The sequence below is a fragment of the Vanellus vanellus genome (genome assembly GCF_965231255.1).
Source record: "Vanellus vanellus genome assembly, chromosome: 11".
NCBI lineage: Eukaryota > Metazoa > Chordata > Aves > Charadriiformes > Charadriidae > Vanellus > Vanellus vanellus.
In genome coordinates, this window is record NC_138916.1 from 24,606,326 (window position 1) to 24,624,479 (window position 18,154).

Consider the following 18,154-nt stretch of genomic DNA (forward strand, 5'->3'; position numbering starts at 1 on the left):
TCTTGGTATTCCAATTGGTAGAGGTAACAGATGTATATTGGCAAGAATAAGGAGGTGCAGTCAGCGTTAGACTCACTGTTCCGCAGAGCTCTTGCAGCACACTTAGGAGGGAAGATTGTTAACTTATTTTCAAAGCCTACATTGTCAAGATAGGACAATGTGCCTGCCTTGGCATGTGGGAAAGTCCCCAGGGTGTCGTATGGAGGCTCCCACAGTGACCTAATTTCTAGTGAAGTCAGTGGAAGTGCGGGTGTTGCCATTTGCAGGCAGTGGATCTCAGGCTACATGATGAGTTTGTACATTGTTAACATCTGGTATAAATACCAGTTTATTACAGCTGAAGCTGTTAAATTCCATGCAGGACGTCAAGTGACTCTAGAAGGCAGTGGTCTTTGGTAATGCAGTTCTGTAAACTGCATAATATTGGACTGAGTAAATCTTACCTAAAGGAATGTGCCAAATCCAACGACTGGCTGCAGTTCATCATCCAGACCCAGCTGTACAGCTACCGGCCAGACGAGGTAAGCTACGAGGGTATGCTTTTATATGAAGATAGAATTTATCAAGGATGTTCTTCGTGATGTTAAAAAAAAAAAAAAAAAAAAAAAAAGGAAGGGAAAAGTAAATTCTTTTAACAAGAGAATATCACAGTGTGGAGACAACATAAAATTGAAGCCTCATCAGTTTCCACGAAGTTAGAAGTTGTCTCGGGATGCTCAATATCCTCTGATTGTGATAGCCCTTCTCTCACAGCTGGGTATCCCAACTTTTCTCCTTTTCTTTCCCTCTTGGTATGTGAAAAGCTAACACAAGACAAAGGAAGTTGACTCCAGAGGGAGCTGACTTTTCAGCAGATATAATAATATGCTTCTAAAATCACAAAGGATTTAGAAGGCTGTTAAGGAGAAGATTAGGAAGAAAATTCCCTGTTTGAAAAAATCTTACGTGGTGTTATTAATCAGTAGTGGAGAAAACAATTTTCAGAGAGGAGTGATTTGAGTGTCTTTTTGAAGTGAACTGGACACTAAAGTATTTGCCAAAAAGGGACTTAATTTTCATTTTAAATTTAGTTAAAATTATGACATAATCTTTGTAAGTTTAATTTGTTTTTTAAAATCATTTAGTTGCTGGTTTTTTTATTGGAGAGTTACAATATGTTCAATGTAATTTTAATAAAGCCACTTATCTTTCCTTTCAAAACTTACATTGTGTTTTGTGTGAAGATACTTAACCTTTTGAGAATCTAAATCTTCCCTCTTTTGTTTTGAATTTAATTTAAAAATTAATAAAATATTACTAATATGTTAAAATTAAAAGCAAGTTGGGAAAAGTAATGTGAGGAAGCTAACTGGAAAATTCCAGGTGAGATGGTACTTAGCAGGCCTAGGATTTTAACTTGGATCTCTTTGTTGTTGTCTTGAAAACAAAAATATGTAATTACACAGCAGCAACTAACTAGCCACTTTTCATGATATGCTGTTGGCAGTACGAGATGCCAACAGTGAGTGTCTCTAAGAGGCACTTTAGCTTCCTGTAAAAGGGTGAGCTTCTATATTTTCTTAGAATAATTCACACCTGCAGAATGCTTTTTCCTCTCTAGGTCTCAAAAAATGTTCTAAAAAATCAAATTTGAAGAACATTTTATTTGCCATTTCTGTGTACTTAATGCTTCAGTCCTCCTTCCCCCTCATTCTCTTTGGATCTCACTCTGTTTTGGTTCCATTTTCCTAGGTCATTTCTATCCTTCAAGATTTCACTCCCGTTATACAAGATCACTTGATGTTGGCATTGGAGAAGTTACCGGTTTTGTATGCTGATACGGGGAGTCCTGAAAACAGTGCTGCCAGCGTGTTCAAGAGCAAATATGCAGATAGTCTCTTTCAAATCCTTTTTCAATGTCAGGGGAACTCCAACCCTTCACGTTACCTTTTGACTGAAGGATTGAGAGAGCAGGCTCCCGTTCTGAGTGTTTTAGCAGCATGTTTCCAAGTGAGTATTGACGAAGTTATTTATCTTTTAGAGGAATAAGTAATAAAAAAGTGACAGTTGTGCACAATTATGTTAAATGGTAGATATGTAGCTTGTATTCATCAAGTCTTTTTCTCAGCTTTTGTAGTAATTTGTGAATAGTATGACACATTTGGCCAAGTGATATATAATGAGGTGATGTTTATCTCTGGTTATTATAAAACCATCATTTTTGTCACTTGACAGGATGCAAACATTATTCACTGTATCTGTGTTTGGATAATTACGACTGTGGATGATGCTACCAGAGCTGAAGCAACAAACCATATTCAAAGCTCAGCAGAAAATCACGAGTGGGATCTTCATGACCTATCACTTATCTGGAAAGTCCTTTTAAGAAAGCAAAAAAGTAAAACACTTCTGCATGGCTTCCAGCTCTTTTTAAAGGTAAGATAATGTCTTTTTAGTGGTGTAATTGAGGCTATCTCAAATCAACTTGGAGAGGAGATGGCCTATAGATTCTCCTTCTGTCTTGCTGTTTGTGGCCTAGATAACCTGGGTGTAATCCACTGAAAGTCCCAATCAGGTAAGAAAATCTTTGAATAGAAGTTCTTCCAACTATTACAAATTTCAAGATCATATATCAATCTTAGATGCATTTTTAATAAATGAGAACTTTATTGTTCTAGTACCGAGACAGACAAATTCTACATTTATTGAGGTACTTTTAGGAAAGAATTATAACCTATTTTTGTGTCTTGAAGGATTCCCCTTTACTGTATGTACTGGAGATGTATGAACTATGTATGAACTGTAAAAAATACAATGAAGCGAAAATCAAACTGGACAAGTTTCAGGAAAGTCTCACAAAAGTAAGCAGATTAATTTTCTCAGAATGTCTTTGCCTAAGTCTTCCCTTATTAGAGTGGAATAGGCATCTAATATCATGTATGAAAATAATGAAAACCGGTATACTTAGACTGATCTAGGCGCTGATTTGCGAAGCAGTGGGTTTCAGCAGATTCTTTTTATTGCTCACAGTTGATGGGAAAATGTTTTTGACAATTCAAAACCGGCAATGCATTTTTCTAAATCACTTTGGTTTAAGTTGATGTGGGCAGATTGAAATACAATGTCATCCTCCTTGTGTGAGCAGTTTACTGTTTGAAGGTTGGCACTGGCTCAAGTAGGACTACTGTTGGTAAATTGAATTATTTGTGGTAAGCGTGGGATATTCTCTATTCTGTATTGACCAGGGCAAGTCAATACCGAGCTGATAAACCAATGACTTACAGGGAATATCTATTTAAGAAAGACAACTTGTTTTGAATAGGTTTCAAAGTTTCTGAAGAAGTTTGTGATATTGCTTTAGTTTTGGCAGTTGTCAGAAACTGTGTAGACTTTTCTTTGAAAATGACCCAGTGAACTGCATTACACTCTTAGAATAAAACACTGATTTAGCAGCTGGTTTTAAGATGACCAAAGTGTTTTCATGCAGTGTTCTTTCTTTATCATGTACATATGTTTTCACAAATTATTTCGGTTCTTTCCTTTCCTTTCCTTCGCAATTTTCTAGTTCCTTGAATATCTTGGTAACTAACTTACTTCCCATGTCATTAGTGGCTTTCCTTCCTGCAATTCAAGCTAAGGCTGGATCAGTTTCCTTTCCTATGCACCACTCACATAGTGGATATGCTTATAAAGTGTACAGCTGTATAAAAAGAGCTATTAATCTAGCAATTTATTTTATCTATCCATTTCTGATCCTTCTTGCATCTTTTATTTCTTCCGTGATTATTAGGACTAAGGTCACCCTGTCATAAAATTTACTACTTTTGAGATCCAAGTCAAACATACATCAGAGATGGATCAGTTGTTTCTTTACATTTGCAAATAAAAACCCCAAACCCAACACTTGAAAATCTTTATCTACACAGCTTAAAACTGAAGATGAACCGGCAGCTTCAGAATTACCTGTGCAATGGTTGGAATCACAGGCGTTGTTTCTTCTTGAATTGATGATGCAGCAATGTAAAACGGAATATGAATTAGGAAAGCTCTTACAGCTGTTTGCTGCAGCTGATAATCTTCTACTCGATGGTAAATACAGCTTCCTCTGGTAGATGATGTTACCGCTTTAATGTAAAGACCACATACAATGTTTTTGGAGTGACTCAAAATATTACCTTTAAGTGTATTCACGGTTTTATTTTTGTATAAGAATTTATATAACCAGAGTTGGTCCTTATGGTGAATTGCAGTGGTGAAAATGTAATTGTGTGTGTAAGTCTGTTTGGGAGAATGATTATGTGCAAGTGTTGGTGAGGAGTGCACAGATTATCTATGAAGTATTTTAGTTATGGATTTAGAGCTAATTTTCAGTCCCATGAAAGTTTTAGAGTGTAAAATCTGTGCTCCTTCTCTGGCAGGGTTGCATGCTGAAAGAAGTAGCGGAATTTCCTCAGGTTTAAAAACCACCTGCCTTTAATTGTTTCTGCTCTTTGAAAACAGGCCCTTACGTGAAGAAACTCTGTGCGCTCAGTGAGACCCTGAAGGATTCCTCCATATCAATTAATCGCTCCGTCCTAACCAGTTACAGTATGGAGACATTTCAGAGTGAGTGCAGCTCAATTCTGGAGCAGCTACAGGAGAAAGGAATGTTCTCGCTGGCTCGGGAGGTAGCAACATTAGCCGAATTGCCCGTGGACAACGTAGTTACCCAAGAGGTACAGTACAGTTAAATAATGATATTCACCTCTTAATACCCCTGTTACTGGCACTATTGAGAATGTTACTTCTCAGTATTCCTGAAACACAATTTTTTCTTCAAATCGCTTTTTATTTTAAATGCAAGTACACCAGATAAGTTGACTATAAGAGCTGAACTGAAAAGGACAGCGTAGCTTTCATTATTCTCTTGCTATTTTTACTTGCTATACAATCAGTTTTATTTGGTGAGAAAAATAGATGGATTTGTTGCACATTGGGACACAATCTAAATTCAGTTTTTTAGTGTTCTGGCCATCCAGTGTGATTTTTCTTTTTTAGAAAGATAGTTGTTTAAAACCTCTGTGAATTTTGCAGGTTCTAAGAGATCTACATCATTTAAGAGACATTGGACAGTGGCATCAAAACCAGACAAGAATTGAATTCTGGAAAAAATGTAATGACAACTTCATGAAAAATTCAATCTCCAGCAAAGCTGCATCTGACTTCTTTTTCAATCAGGCAAACACAGTATGTGAATCTTTAGCTCATGAGAAGATAAACAGCGTTATGGAGAGACATTTGTTGCTGACCCTAGCTGGCCATTGGCTAGCCAAGAATGACTCGTCGTCACTCCCCAAGTTAGAAGAAATAGAAAAGCAGATCTGGATTTGTCGCATTGCACAACAAACGTTATCTGCCGATGAGGGGTCAGGCACGTTGAGATTTTCCTCCCAGGTTGACATGAACAGGGATCTTACCTTTGATAACTTAGCTAAGGAGTTTTCTTTTTCAAAGCTACCTGCTCTGAACACACCGAAGTACTTAAAACTAGAAGGTCTTGCATTCAGAGACTCTCAACAGACCTTGACTAACGATGAGGAGGAATCACTCAGGTTTCTGATCGGATGCCTTCTGGATGAAGGAAGTGTGCACGAAGCCAGCCGTGTTTGTCAGTATTTCCATTTCTACAACAGAGACGTTTCACTGGTACTGCATTGCAGAGCTCTGGCTTCAGGGGAGGCTGATCTAGACAAATTACACATGGATATTCAGACTCTTCTTGTAGCAAGAGAGAAGACATCTGAAAGCAGCACATCTCAGCAAAGCAGAGTCCCAAGCGGTAAGTAACACTAACCAGTTAATACCATTGTTGGGGTTCTACTGGATTCTTCCTCTTTTGTTACTGGGTTCTTCCTCTTTTTCCCCAATATTTCTGGAGGAAGTAGGGGCTTCGTGACAGTGACTTATCTCCTTGTTTCATAAATCCTCTAGTGAAAGGAATTTGAAGCCTTGTAATATACATTGCTTGTATGTGCTTCAGGCAGGGTGTTTCTGTATACAGTTTCTATAGTCTCTTAACTGAGTATTTTTTATAGTGCACATTTCTGTTCCAGAAAAATAGCACTGAACTTCATCTATGTTCCTGCTCTTGAAGTACATGCTCTACTAAATCTTGAGTCTGTTTATAGAGCTGAAACATGGAAATGCTTTAATGAATATATTTCGCTGAATTCTTTGTACATTATAAAGGGTTTAGTGTTTCTTATTAATAGCAAGGCTAAGGCTAATAATGTTTATATTAGCCTTAGCCTGGAGAGGGTTCAGCATAGGGCAACTAAGATGATTAAGGGAGTGGAGCATCTCCCTTATGAGGAAAGACTGAGGGAGCTGGGTCTCTTTAGTTTGGAGAAGAGGAGACTGAGGGGGGATCTTATTAGCGTTTATAAATATATAAAGGGGGAATGTCATGAGGATGGAGCCAGGCTCTTCTCAGTAGCAACCAATGATAGGACAAGGGGTAATGGATTCAAGCTGGAACACAAGAGGTTCCACTTAAATTTGAGAAGAAACTTCTTCTCAGTGAGGGTGACAGAGCACTGGAACAGGCTGCCCAGGGAGGTTGTGGAGTCTCCTTCTCTGGAGACATTCAAAACTCGCCTGGACGCCATCCTGTGCAACCTCATCTAGGTGTTCCTGCTCCGACAGGGGGATTGGACTAGATGATCTTTTGAGGTCCCTTCCAATCCCTAGCATACTGTGATACTGTGATAAAGTACTCTGTGCGTATTTATGAAGCCTGAATGAGAAAGCTGTCAGTTGGAACATTACTTTCTAATACGAATATTTATAAAGCTTAATAGGAATAGAAAAGAATAAACGAAGCCTAAGCCACCAGAAAGACTGTTGAACCCTTATGCTCTCTTATGCTTAGGAGTTTTACATCTGAGATGTTGTTGTGGATATTTTGGCTCATTTGTGTTCTGTCATATTGTTTGTATCTTAAAACTTTAAAAAACAACAACAAAAAAAACAACCCCCAAACAAACAAATTAAAAAACTCACATGTATCAAGAGTTCAGTTTTCAAAGACTGAGAAAGTATTATGTATTTGCTACAGATTTCTGGACGCTTGCTCCAAGTATAAGGCTCGTTGGTGTTATCTGTCTTTATGAGAAAGGAATTTATATTATTTTGTTTCCAGCATCAAGTTTAGAAGACTGGACACACATTGTGGCTCCACCTCCAGATGATGAGGTTGTTACCAGTCTGAAGGCTCTCATAGATGAATGCGTCCATGGGAGGAACTACTGCAGACAGGTTCTCTGTTTATATGAACTTTCTAAGGTATGTGTCTAGTAACATTATTGACGAAACAGGTGGTTTGTATCAAGCTATGCTATAGAAGTTTATGGCGAAAAGGATAAAGAGTGGTGAAGGTACTCATCAGGTGCCTGAAACAAGCTTCAGAGGGTGAAATTACCAAGCCTGTGGGGGGGGAAAATGGCCAGATGCTTCCTAGGCACGAAGTGGTGAGATGAACTCAACTCCAGCCTCCCCGGGCCCCCACCTCTGACTCCACTAAGAGAGATTTTAGCCTCTGTCTCTTTGATGTGCCTTTTTTATAATCTTACAAGCATGTGTTGTTCATCTAGTACTTTGCTTTAAGCCTTTGTTGTGGGATGCCTTCATAATCAACACCCACCCAGAAGCAGACAAAGAGATAGCAGCTGCCTCAGAAGTTTTAGCACAGAAGTGCTCCGCAGGCTCCACACAGAGGCAGCTCTTCACCCAGAGGCTGCTCAGAGGAGTGGCTAATAGGTTCCAAGTGGTTTGACCCAGACAGTGATAGGAGACGTAGGCAATTGTTGTTTGCTGCCTCTCTGCTCCTTGACCTTCCTGACAGCCCACCTCTGCTTCTTCTCCAGAGGGTGCTGCTGAACGCTGCTTTCAGGGCGCATACCCTTCCATGGTATTTGGTCCCTCTTTTTGGAATGTAGAATTATTTTTTTTTTTTTCTGATTACAAACAGCAGCATGTGTGCTGAAAATATTAGCGTCGTCTTTATCACAGAGGTTCTTAGATCTTCCTGTAGAATTTTTCATGCTTTGAATATTTGGAGTGAGTGCTTTAGGTTAGAACTACTGAGCAGTAGTGATATGACTGGCTTGTTCCCTTTGATATCATCCATATGCTTCTTGCCTGAAGCTGGATGTCCGTACTTCTGAATTGAGTTCGTCATTGTGTTTGAGTTACATTTTTCGATTAATTTGTAAATTTGAAATATGTTACAGCAGAGTATTTATAGAGCCTCACCACCCCTCTTCCAAATGTAGCAAATGTAAAAACTAGTATATCTTTTTCACTGAGAGTTTGTGGTATGTAGAGAGGAGGAAAAGGAACCTCGTAAGTAAAACTTAGGCAGTAAAATACAGTTCTTCATTTGGGAGGAGATATTCCTGTCTTTCTTCTAGGTATTTTAAGTGTTAAGGCTTATATTTGGTTCAGGAAAGCACCTTTGTCCGTGGTGACAGCTCTGTGAGTATGAAACTTCAAATACAAAGTACTTACATGCCATCCTGATCTGGAGAACGCCAATACTGAAGATAAACAGGTGAAGGCACTGTTAACTGATATAAGGACAGATTATGTTTGCATTCTTTGAAGCTGAGTTTTGTCTGCTTCTCCAGCACTCCCTTCTCACATCAGCTCATCATTACGGAGATGTACTGCGGGTCAATATATGTCCTGGACTGGAATTTTTGTGGCATAGAATCTTCTAAGTGTATGTGTGTTTCTTAGGAATTGAACTGCTCCTACAGTGAAATGTCAGCCCACGACCCTGAAAAAGTGCTTCGAGCAATTCTGTCATCCCACCAGCCGGACAGATGCAGGAAAGCTCAGGCTTTCATTACCACGCAGGGGCTCCAGCCTGAAACTGTGGCAGAGCTAGTGGCTGACGAAGTCAAGCAGGAATTATTGGCATCTTCAGAAGGGAAAGGTAGTAAGGAGGCTTGATCTTGTATTTTAGCATTTTTGGTTTGTAAGTGTGATATTTGTGTATCTGAAAAACAGTCCTTGCTCTCGAGCTACTTTAATTATAGTCAGTAATGTTTGGGCAGCTCTTTTATAAAGGTTTGTAAACCTTGTACACCTTGTGTAAGCTTTTATACAAATGTTTATTTTTAGTTATTTTTGTGTCCAGTGTGGTGTTGCAGTATTTAAGGTTTTATTTTTTATGGATGTAAATTTAATGGTTTTAAAAAAAGGGCATTGCATTTTTTAATCATGATTTTTGCAGCCCCACATCGTCTGACTTGGAAAGACTCACGTTCATTTCTTTGTGAAAAGTGTGGCCAAAAGATTTTTCCCTTTTTTTTGACTTTCTGAAATGAGGGATGTTCCTCAAAACAGTAGGAATTTAGCTGGGGGGCTTTTCTATTTGAGTAACTTCTACTTTGCCACAATATTAACCACAAAGTTCCATGAGAAACAATGAGCCACTGGATGGAGATTTGTGAGTCCAGGTGTGCTCTCCGCTGCTCCTGCTGTCTTCCACTCTGCTGCCCCTCGCTCTTGCTGCTCCCCTCGTACCAGTTCACGCGGTTAGCTCAGGCAATTTGGTGCACCTCCTTCAGAAGAGTCAACCTACTAACCTAGCAGAAAACAAATCCCGAAAAGAAGAGTTTTCAGTTGAGTTCATGAGTTTAATTGGTTTGTGGAAGAGTTTGAATGAGAGCCGCTGCAAGGAATGGGTTAGAACTGTGTTGTGTAAGGAAGAGGAAAAGGTTCTTTTTTTCAGCAGCAGCAGCAGCAGCCTACTGGATTTGTGAAATTATTGGTGTAGTTACAGTAGGATTTCATTGGATTGATCTGGCAAAGAAGTAGTATCTGATTCTTAAATTTAAGCAGTAAATCAAATGTGCCTTTAGAATTGTAGTTCCAAGTCCTGAGTCAGTCTGGGTGAAGTTACATTGGTTTGTTTGGGTTTTTTTCTATTAATGTAGCTAATCTCTCCTGAACAGTTAGCACTTATGACATAACTCTCTCTCTCTCTCTCTCTCTCTCTCTGAACACAGGACAGAAACAGGTTTTGAACCCTGCAGCTGAGAGTCAGGCATTCCTACAGCTCACTAAGCTGTGCCAGGATCATACGTTGGTTGGCATGAAGTTATTGGACAAAATTTCCTCTGTACCACGTGGGGAACTGTCATGCAGTAAGTAAAAGGCAAATAATACTTGATGTAACTAATGCATTACTAAACATGGCATCATGTGGTTTAAAATCACATCACAGAGAATAAAAGCAATGCTGATGGAAGCATCTGCTACTGATCTCAAATTTGATATTAAATTACTAGATCTGAGTATATGCACAGTAAATAAGCACGCTGCTTAAGTGTGCATCAGTTTACTTTCCAAACAAAATACAGATATCTTTTTTGTGCCAACAGCTGGGAAACGCAGTCAGTGAGTTACCTCAACTTCTGTAGTTCTGTGTTGCAGGAGGAGGGTATTGTGGCTTTCTTTGTATTAATCACATTAGAAGTCGCTTTCTTTATCCATTTGTTAAACTAACTTTCTAGATCTTTTGTACTAAAGTTCACTTTCCATTTTGCAGCTTTATATGCCATGGAGATGGCGTCACTGAGTTTATAAAACATAGCCAAGGTACTTCGGTACTGGTTTGCCACTGCTAACAATAGTGGCAAAACGAGATTATTTACTTATTTATTTTGACTTTTTTAAAAAGATTTACTACGGGCAGCTCATCTCTGAGGAAAATTAATTAGGGTAAGATTTTAGTGTGAGTTGTCTCATGAGTATTAACGTGGGCAGTACTCCCAATGCTGTTTTATCCAGAGTGGTGAGGAAAGAGCATCTTTTAGAACATGTTGTGCAGAAGCAAAAGCATGGCTGAAGTTAGTGCTGAAACTGTTCCATTAGAGTCCCGCTATAGTACTGGAAATTCGGAAAACCTTTGTGAGAAAATAAGTAATTACGAATATCATGTTCCATGTAATCTTTAGGTCCCTAACACATTTGTCCTGTTGTCAGATCTTAATTTACCCCTTATTTTGTCTGGTAAAGTAATATATGGGTGAACATTAGTATTTCCATATATGGCTGACTAAAGTAAGGAAAAGACTCTGAGGAAACAATGTTGGGAATTACCAAATTGTGCTGGAGGATGTCTTTGAAAGGAGTTTCTGCTGGAGTTCCTTTTTACAGGTAGAGGTATAATTGGTTTGTTTCAAAATATGTTGTATAGGTGTTCTTCTCAAAATCTGCATTTTTAAGTATGCTGTGTGCTGGTTCATATAATACCGCTACTTCTCTGAATAATACCGTACTCTCTGGTACGGTGCTGAGAGTACGGTCTGGGACTCCACTGTGTCGCGATTGCTTTACAGTATTAGATCCGGCCTCCCACGGCAAATGGAATACGCTAAGGGGTGCTGGTTTAACTCCTCTAGTTACTGTATGGAATTTATGAGCGATTTTTCAAACCCAGATGCACAACTTGCCTTCCTTTTTGGTCCTGTTTTACCTCAAACCAGGACACTAATGCAGAGCTGACTGGTAACGGTGGGGCACTGATATATTATTACAAGTTTGTCAATCAGCTTTTGGTGGAGGAGGTTGGAAGTTTTGTGTGTGGAATAAAATAACATTTTGGAAAATGATCCAAAAAACCCAGACTTGCCCACAGATTGAGAAGCCAGACTGAATGCGTACTGTTACAGAAACTGTTACTTCTTAAAATTGCATAGGACAGAACCATAATAGCTCAACTTCCTAATCCGTTTCTGCTGTTTGTAGCTGGAAAAGTTGTGTGTCCTCTGCAGAGATGGCATCACTTTTGGAGAGAGAAGCACGGTAATTAACTTCCTCAGCTTATTAACTGAAATACCTGAGTTCTTCTGTTCTCCAGTTACAGAATTGCTGATTTTGGCCCATAATTGCTTTAGTTTGACTTGCCACATGGAAGGAATCACTAGAGTCCTCCAAGCAGCACGGCTTCTCACAGATGAACATTTGGCGCCTAATGAAGAGTACGGACTCGTGGTACGTGTCTGTGATGCCGTATGTGGTTATCCAGATGCTGTGTGACGCTTTCCATGTACACATCGGCGAATAACTTTGCTCGTGAGCAGAGCATGGGAGTAGGTGGGTGGTGGAAGGGAGTATGGGATGGGCTTTCACCACTGCTTCACTGGTCTTATCCCTAGAAGCTCACAGGGAGTGTTTGGTCTGATGTGCGCAGGTGATGATTTTTATGTCACAGAAGCTCTTAGAAGACTTCTGTGGAAAAACAGAGGTGGAGACGGTGGAATGGTGAGGTGGCAACAGTGCAGTAAATCAGAACGGGAATATCAAAGTAAATGGACTCCTGGTGAAATGTGATGATTTGCAGTACTGGGCTGTCACGCATCTTCAGGTCCTGCCTTGAAAGGCCTCCTGGGGTCTGAGACATCCCCAATATAACGGTGTCACTGATAAGACGTTCACTGTGTATTTTTATTCAGTAAAATTACGTCCTTTCACCTCGCAGTAAAAAAGATGCAGTAGGTTGGTTTAAAAATAAAACCTCGGTGTGTGTAAGGGAGCATCCGCCGGGCTAACGCGCCTCCCCGTGCCCTGTGGCCGCATCGGCTGGCAGAGCCAGCGCTCCCGCCTCGCCGCCCTCTCCCACCACCGCACCGCCTGCTTTGGGAGAGAGGCGTTTGCTGCTTTACTTTGAGCTTCATGCTTACACTGTTGTTTCCACAGGTTCGTCTTCTCACTGGAATTGGCAGATACAATGAAATGACCTACATATTTGAACTGCTGCATGAGAAACACTACTTTGAAGTGCTCATGAGAAAGAAATTAGACCCAGTAGGTGGAAGGGGATAAAGGGGAGAAAACTGTCATAGAACTATGTGGCTACATCAGAAACTGATATTTACACAACAAGGTGGAATGATCTGGGGAATGATTACTGGAGTGTAGGAAGCGTTAGTAAAGTTTCATAGTAATCAATTAATTCTGGGTTTTATTCTAGTTTTAGTTTAACAAGTTTTTTCTAATTAGTTCAGTGCTACAACAAGAGCAGCATTGAAACTTCAAGCTTGGAATTGTCACTTTGGCTTTTCACAGGCTGCTTTGGTTTTACTGCCAGTTAAAGCTTCATGGGTTTTTAAAAATCATAAATATTTATAGCTTTCTTGTAATATAAATAAAGTCATAAATGTCAGTTCTGACACTTGTGTGTAAATAAGTCAATGCAGAGATACTGGATTTTCTTACCTCACATAATGTAGTTAAGCCCAACATTGCCATTATGTTTTAAAATAGTATAGAGAAACCTCAAAGAGTGTAATGATCACTTTTTGGAAAATTGTACCAGAACAGATTTGCTTGTGGGTACTAAAATGTGAATAAAAAAAGCTTTTCAAATCTTGATCTGATATTCCTCCATCTGAGCAGAGCGGGACACTGAAGACAGCTCTGCTGGATTACATCAAGCGTTGTCGCCCAGGGGACAGTGAGAAGCACAACATGATAGCCCTTTGCTTCAGTATGTGTCGAGAAATTGGAGAGAATCACGAGGCTGCTGCTCGCATACAGCTTAAACTCATCGAGTCTCAGCCGTGGGGTGAGTGGAAACTGCAAACCCCAAGAAATACAAGTAGGTTTGTTTAAGGAGGAAGACAGGATGGGTAAATGGAGTTTTGATTGCCTGTGTTGCCCTGGTAACATCCATTAAACTTCCACTGTCAAAGGAGGGTCCTATTTGCCAGGCTTGAGGTATTCTTGTACTTGTACGTTGATCTGGCTGCTCTGGCATTTTCAAAGAATTGGGATTTTTGGCTCTTACTGTAATGTGATGCTCTGGTGGTACCATGCGTGGGAGGAGGTAAGGACACACGCATGTTTTCCTCGCTTTAATAGGATGTGACACAGTGGGTTTCTATATAAAGTGTGTACATAAAGTGTTGTGGGGTTTATGTTTGTGCAAGATAACTTGTTAACATCTAAACTCAGTGAGTTCCGTATGGCTGGGAGAACGCTGCAGAGCATACAGAGATCTCGCTGTGGAGCAGTTAGCCCATGCTGTAGCAACCACTAAAACAGAAGCTATGGCAAATGGTTTTCTGAATTTATCTGGTCATAGTCAGCGCTCCTCCTACCACAAAGGTGTGATTTGGGTTTCCTTTCAGTTCTCCAGTGATTTGACTAGGTGCCAGCAATAGCTTTGGTCCCGTAACTGAACAGGCATCACTGTGCCTTTGCGCTTTCTTAATAAGAAACTTTTTTTTTGTCTTTTGTTACTTTCTGAAACAACACTAGGGACAGACTTGGTACCAGGAGGTATTTTTGTAACTTACTTTGTCATGTTTATAAATAATTGGTTATTCTTTTTTTTTCCCCATTTCAGAGGAGTCCCTTCAGGATGTTGCAAATTTAAAGAAACTGCTGATGAAAGCTCTGACTCTCTTTATTGATGCAGCAGAAAGCTATTCCAAGGTAAAATGAGATGGAATTGTACAACTTCTGTACAGCATTGGGAGCACATAAGGAGAACTGAGAACAAAGCAAGCTGCTGTAGGGAGGGTATGCAGAATCCTGTCGCAGGAGAAGAGGAGCAAAGGACTCTCTTGCCCCGGCAGCTCCCCGGCAGCTTTGGGAACACTGCCGTGCCCAAGAGCACCACACTGGTCCTGGTTCAGGCTTTAACATCTCGGGTTACAATCAGGTTCCCCAGTTGTAGAGGAGTGGCCATGAGCTTAACTAGCATAGAGCAATATAAAGACTGTTTAAAAACTGGCGTGATTATGATGGAAGTAGTATTTGTGGTGAGCGAAGCTTCATTTAAAACTGATGGAATATGATCAATGCTAAAACTGCAGTGATCTAAAAGACGAAGTACTAGACAACTCTGAACATATTGTTGCCCTCGGCAATATTTATTGCTTTCCTCTAGAAACATGCTTCAGAAGCTTGCATTTGTCTTTGATTTATTAAATAGGACTCCTGCGTCCGCCAGTCCTTGCGCTGCAGTCGGCTAACAAAGCTGATAACCCTCCAGCTGCATTTTCTCAACACTGGGCAGAGCACTATGCTCATCAACCTGAACAGACAGAACCTGATGGACTCCATCATGTCCTTGCCTCGATTCTATCAGGTAAGCTTGGCTGCCTCATCTGTTATTTTTTCTGAAAATAATTGTTTTAACCAGCAGGTACTGAATCACTCTGCTCCTGTGAGCATAATGCTCAGCTTTTCTGCGTGGCCACCAAGTCCCATGACTATTAACCCATCATATTGCTGCAGGTCCCAGTGTGGGCTGATGCTTTTACCAGTCCTTGCTACCCCCGTACAGCCCAGACCTCGGCTCTCCAGCCGCTCTCTGCTGCTGCGAATCTACGCTACAGCCCTGAAATCTAATCTACATTGGTATCCGTCAGTTTGTGAATTCAGAAATAAGAAAGAAAAGGGCTTTTTTAGAGAGAACAACCAGCGCACCCTCTGACATCTTGTTTAGGGGTTAAGGAAGATTATTTGCAGTGCTTTGTTACCCTTGGATTTCTCTGCAATACAGCTGCTGTCAAGAACAGCATCAAGAGATGGCCCAAACTGAAGCCCTAGAATATTTTAAGTATTCTAAGTACAGGAATGTTTCTGTGCAAGAATAAACCCTTCCTGCTCAGTAATTCCTGTTCCTCCTGCAGGCGGCTATTGTGGCTGAAGCTTATGAATTTGTTCCAGATTGGGCTGAAGTTCTGTATCAACAAGTGATCACTAAGGGAGACTTCACTTACTTAGAAGAATTTAAACAACAAAGACCACTGAAGCCCAGCATGTTTGAGGAGATTGCTAAGAAGTAAGTAGTTCTACGGTCAAACTGGAACTTTCTTTTCCACTTACTACTTTAGAAGAGCAACTGCGTGTTTAATAGCATGCAGGTCGTCTTAGTACTGTTAAAATCTTTTACGTGATAAAGTGTAGTATGTAGGGACTTGGGATCTATCCAGCTTCTGAAGCACATTGTGGAAATAGCACTGGATCTGCCATTTTTATTGAGCTTGATAAATAGGGTGCCTCAGGGCTGGTCAGATCAAATCTTTTAAAAAAAAGAATCAGAGCAAAATAAACAACCAAGAGAATCAAACGTACACGTTGAGCACAACCTCTTTTAAGAAATATAGTTCTTACAGTTCTATAGAAAGACAGTCTTACAATTGTTCTCTGTGAAGCCTTCCTATTTCAATTACTTGTACAATTATTTCCAGAGTCAAACAACACCCACCTACTGATGCTGCTCTGAAAAATCTGAAGAAATTGCTCGCTTACTGCGAAGATATCTACACATACTACAGACTGGCTTACGATAACAAGTTCTACGATGTGGTAAATACGCTTCTGAAGGATGCACAGACTGGCTGTTGCCTTAACGATATGTTATCAAACTAGAAACCAACCTCCCTGAAGCAGAGACTGGCTCCGAAGAGTACCAGTGCCGCAGCTTCTTGCATGGTTAGTACTGATTCTTTAACAGATATTTTTATCGATTACCTGCTTACAGTGATGTGCCGCTATGTGAAAGCTACTCCAGAAAACTGGTGGTGGTTGTAAATATTTAAAATGCTGAGACTGTGTTAACCTGAAATTGTGTTTTGTACAATAAATCTTACTGTTTACAAAATACTTGACTAAGCATCAAATACAGCCTGGCAGGGCTGATGATGAACCTGAGATCCGGCAGCCCTTTAAACGGGGGAGGTAGATGATGGATCACCACAGGAACTGCATCTAACCCGACAGAAGGCTGAAATAGAATGTGCAGAATATCCAGTACATTGACAGTGAAGCAGACAGGAGAATTAGTAAGCTCCTTTGGAAGTTTCAGATGCACACTAGGATGATCCATTCTTTGATTCCAGTCTGATCAGCCTGGTTTTGTTTCCTCACTTATTGATAAAGTGGAATAGTCTTGTACAACTCTGAATAGCATATACTTAATTTGCCGCTGTCTTGGAGTAAAAGGAGTAATCAAGCACAAATACATTCTTAATAGCTATTAAATTTTAACTCCTTTCCACAGTTAGACAGTCCTATGGGGCAGACGGTTGGTATCAACACCCTGTCAGGAGCTATGGAACAAAGCATTCTGCCAGTGAGATGGTTTGGCAAGCTTACGAGACCAGGTCTGATTTAACCAGGGAGGGGGGCAAGACTTGGACGCTGCTTCAGGCAGAAACCCAGTTTCAGCTTGGATTCTGTTTGCTCCCCAAAATAAATGCAGCCTGCGGAGCTTCCAGCTAATCCAAAGGCATTATCTGATGTCCAGAACAGGGGGCGGGGAGGGCTGAGAGCCGACTGTAGGATACAGACAGCTTTTAAGTAAAATTAAGCATTGATATTGCGCTATCTCTAAACGTTATCCTAGCAAAAATACAATTGCCATAGCAACCCAGTTAATTAGCAGAGAGATGCTAACTTGGCTTTATAGCTTACACTGGCCTTGCGGTTGCTGAACATCTCTCACACTAGCAACCGCTGCATATGACAAATATTTACTTGCACAGTATTTATCTCAAATCTGCAAGGGCAGGGCTAAAAGCTGTACACAGGTAAACATAGTACAAGTTGCAGCTCCTTTGCTAAATAAAACATTTGATATAGGGAGGATTACGCCTGAGCAGAACCTGATTTAGTATTTCAGTTCTAGTCAGTCTCAGAAGACCAAATTAGTCTATTAGTCTGAGCTGGCTGGGATCAGTGGAAGTTCGATAATGGCTAGCAAGCTTTTAGCTTGACCTTTAAAGTTCCTAGCAGGAAAGGAGACCCTCGAGCTGTCCTTCTGAGAATTACCATCCCTGAGCCTTTAAAATTGTGACCACCAGCAGTGGGCAGGATCTGGGAATGCCAGCCTTGTGGAAGCACACGGGTAACTCATCCATACTGGGAACAAACACCTGAGAAAACCAGAAGCTGCAAATGCGGGAGTGCTGGTGGTAATGGCAGCTGCCCCTGCAGTAACATAACTCCTTGCACTGGTGAGGGCCACCCTAAAATATTCCTCAGGTAAGTAGGAGCCACTGGGCTCAGCAGTTCCAGCAATAGAAAAGATTTAAGTTCATCATGGAAGTGCTTGGGCTCTGTCAGTCCTGGATGTATTTTGTTTACCGTCAGCATCTGTAAGAAACAG

The 18,154-nt window shown here is 40.5% G+C and overlaps 1 protein-coding gene across 1 annotated transcript in view; it reads left to right on the forward strand.

Moving 5' to 3' along the window:
• The window catches only part of SPG11 (SPG11 vesicle trafficking associated, spatacsin), a 36,831-nt gene extending 20,007 nt beyond the window's left edge, over positions 1-16,824 (forward strand). Inside the window, exons 24-40 of the mRNA XM_082489047.1 lie at positions 362-521; positions 1,732-1,989; positions 2,215-2,415; positions 2,733-2,840; positions 3,906-4,068; positions 4,480-4,694; positions 5,053-5,797; positions 7,160-7,302; positions 8,758-8,956; positions 10,035-10,172; positions 11,891-12,024; positions 12,730-12,837; positions 13,429-13,597; positions 14,381-14,469; positions 14,972-15,127; positions 15,675-15,826; positions 16,236-16,824. Coding sequence (XP_082345173.1) covers positions 362-521; positions 1,732-1,989; positions 2,215-2,415; positions 2,733-2,840; positions 3,906-4,068; positions 4,480-4,694; positions 5,053-5,797; positions 7,160-7,302; positions 8,758-8,956; positions 10,035-10,172; positions 11,891-12,024; positions 12,730-12,837; positions 13,429-13,597; positions 14,381-14,469; positions 14,972-15,127; positions 15,675-15,826; positions 16,236-16,416 — 3,319 coding nt within the window. The 3' untranslated portion in view covers positions 16,417-16,824. The remainder of the gene's footprint in view (positions 1-361; positions 522-1,731; positions 1,990-2,214; positions 2,416-2,732; positions 2,841-3,905; positions 4,069-4,479; positions 4,695-5,052; positions 5,798-7,159; positions 7,303-8,757; positions 8,957-10,034; positions 10,173-11,890; positions 12,025-12,729; positions 12,838-13,428; positions 13,598-14,380; positions 14,470-14,971; positions 15,128-15,674; positions 15,827-16,235) is intronic.
• Positions 16,825-18,154: the final 1,330 nt, after the last annotated feature.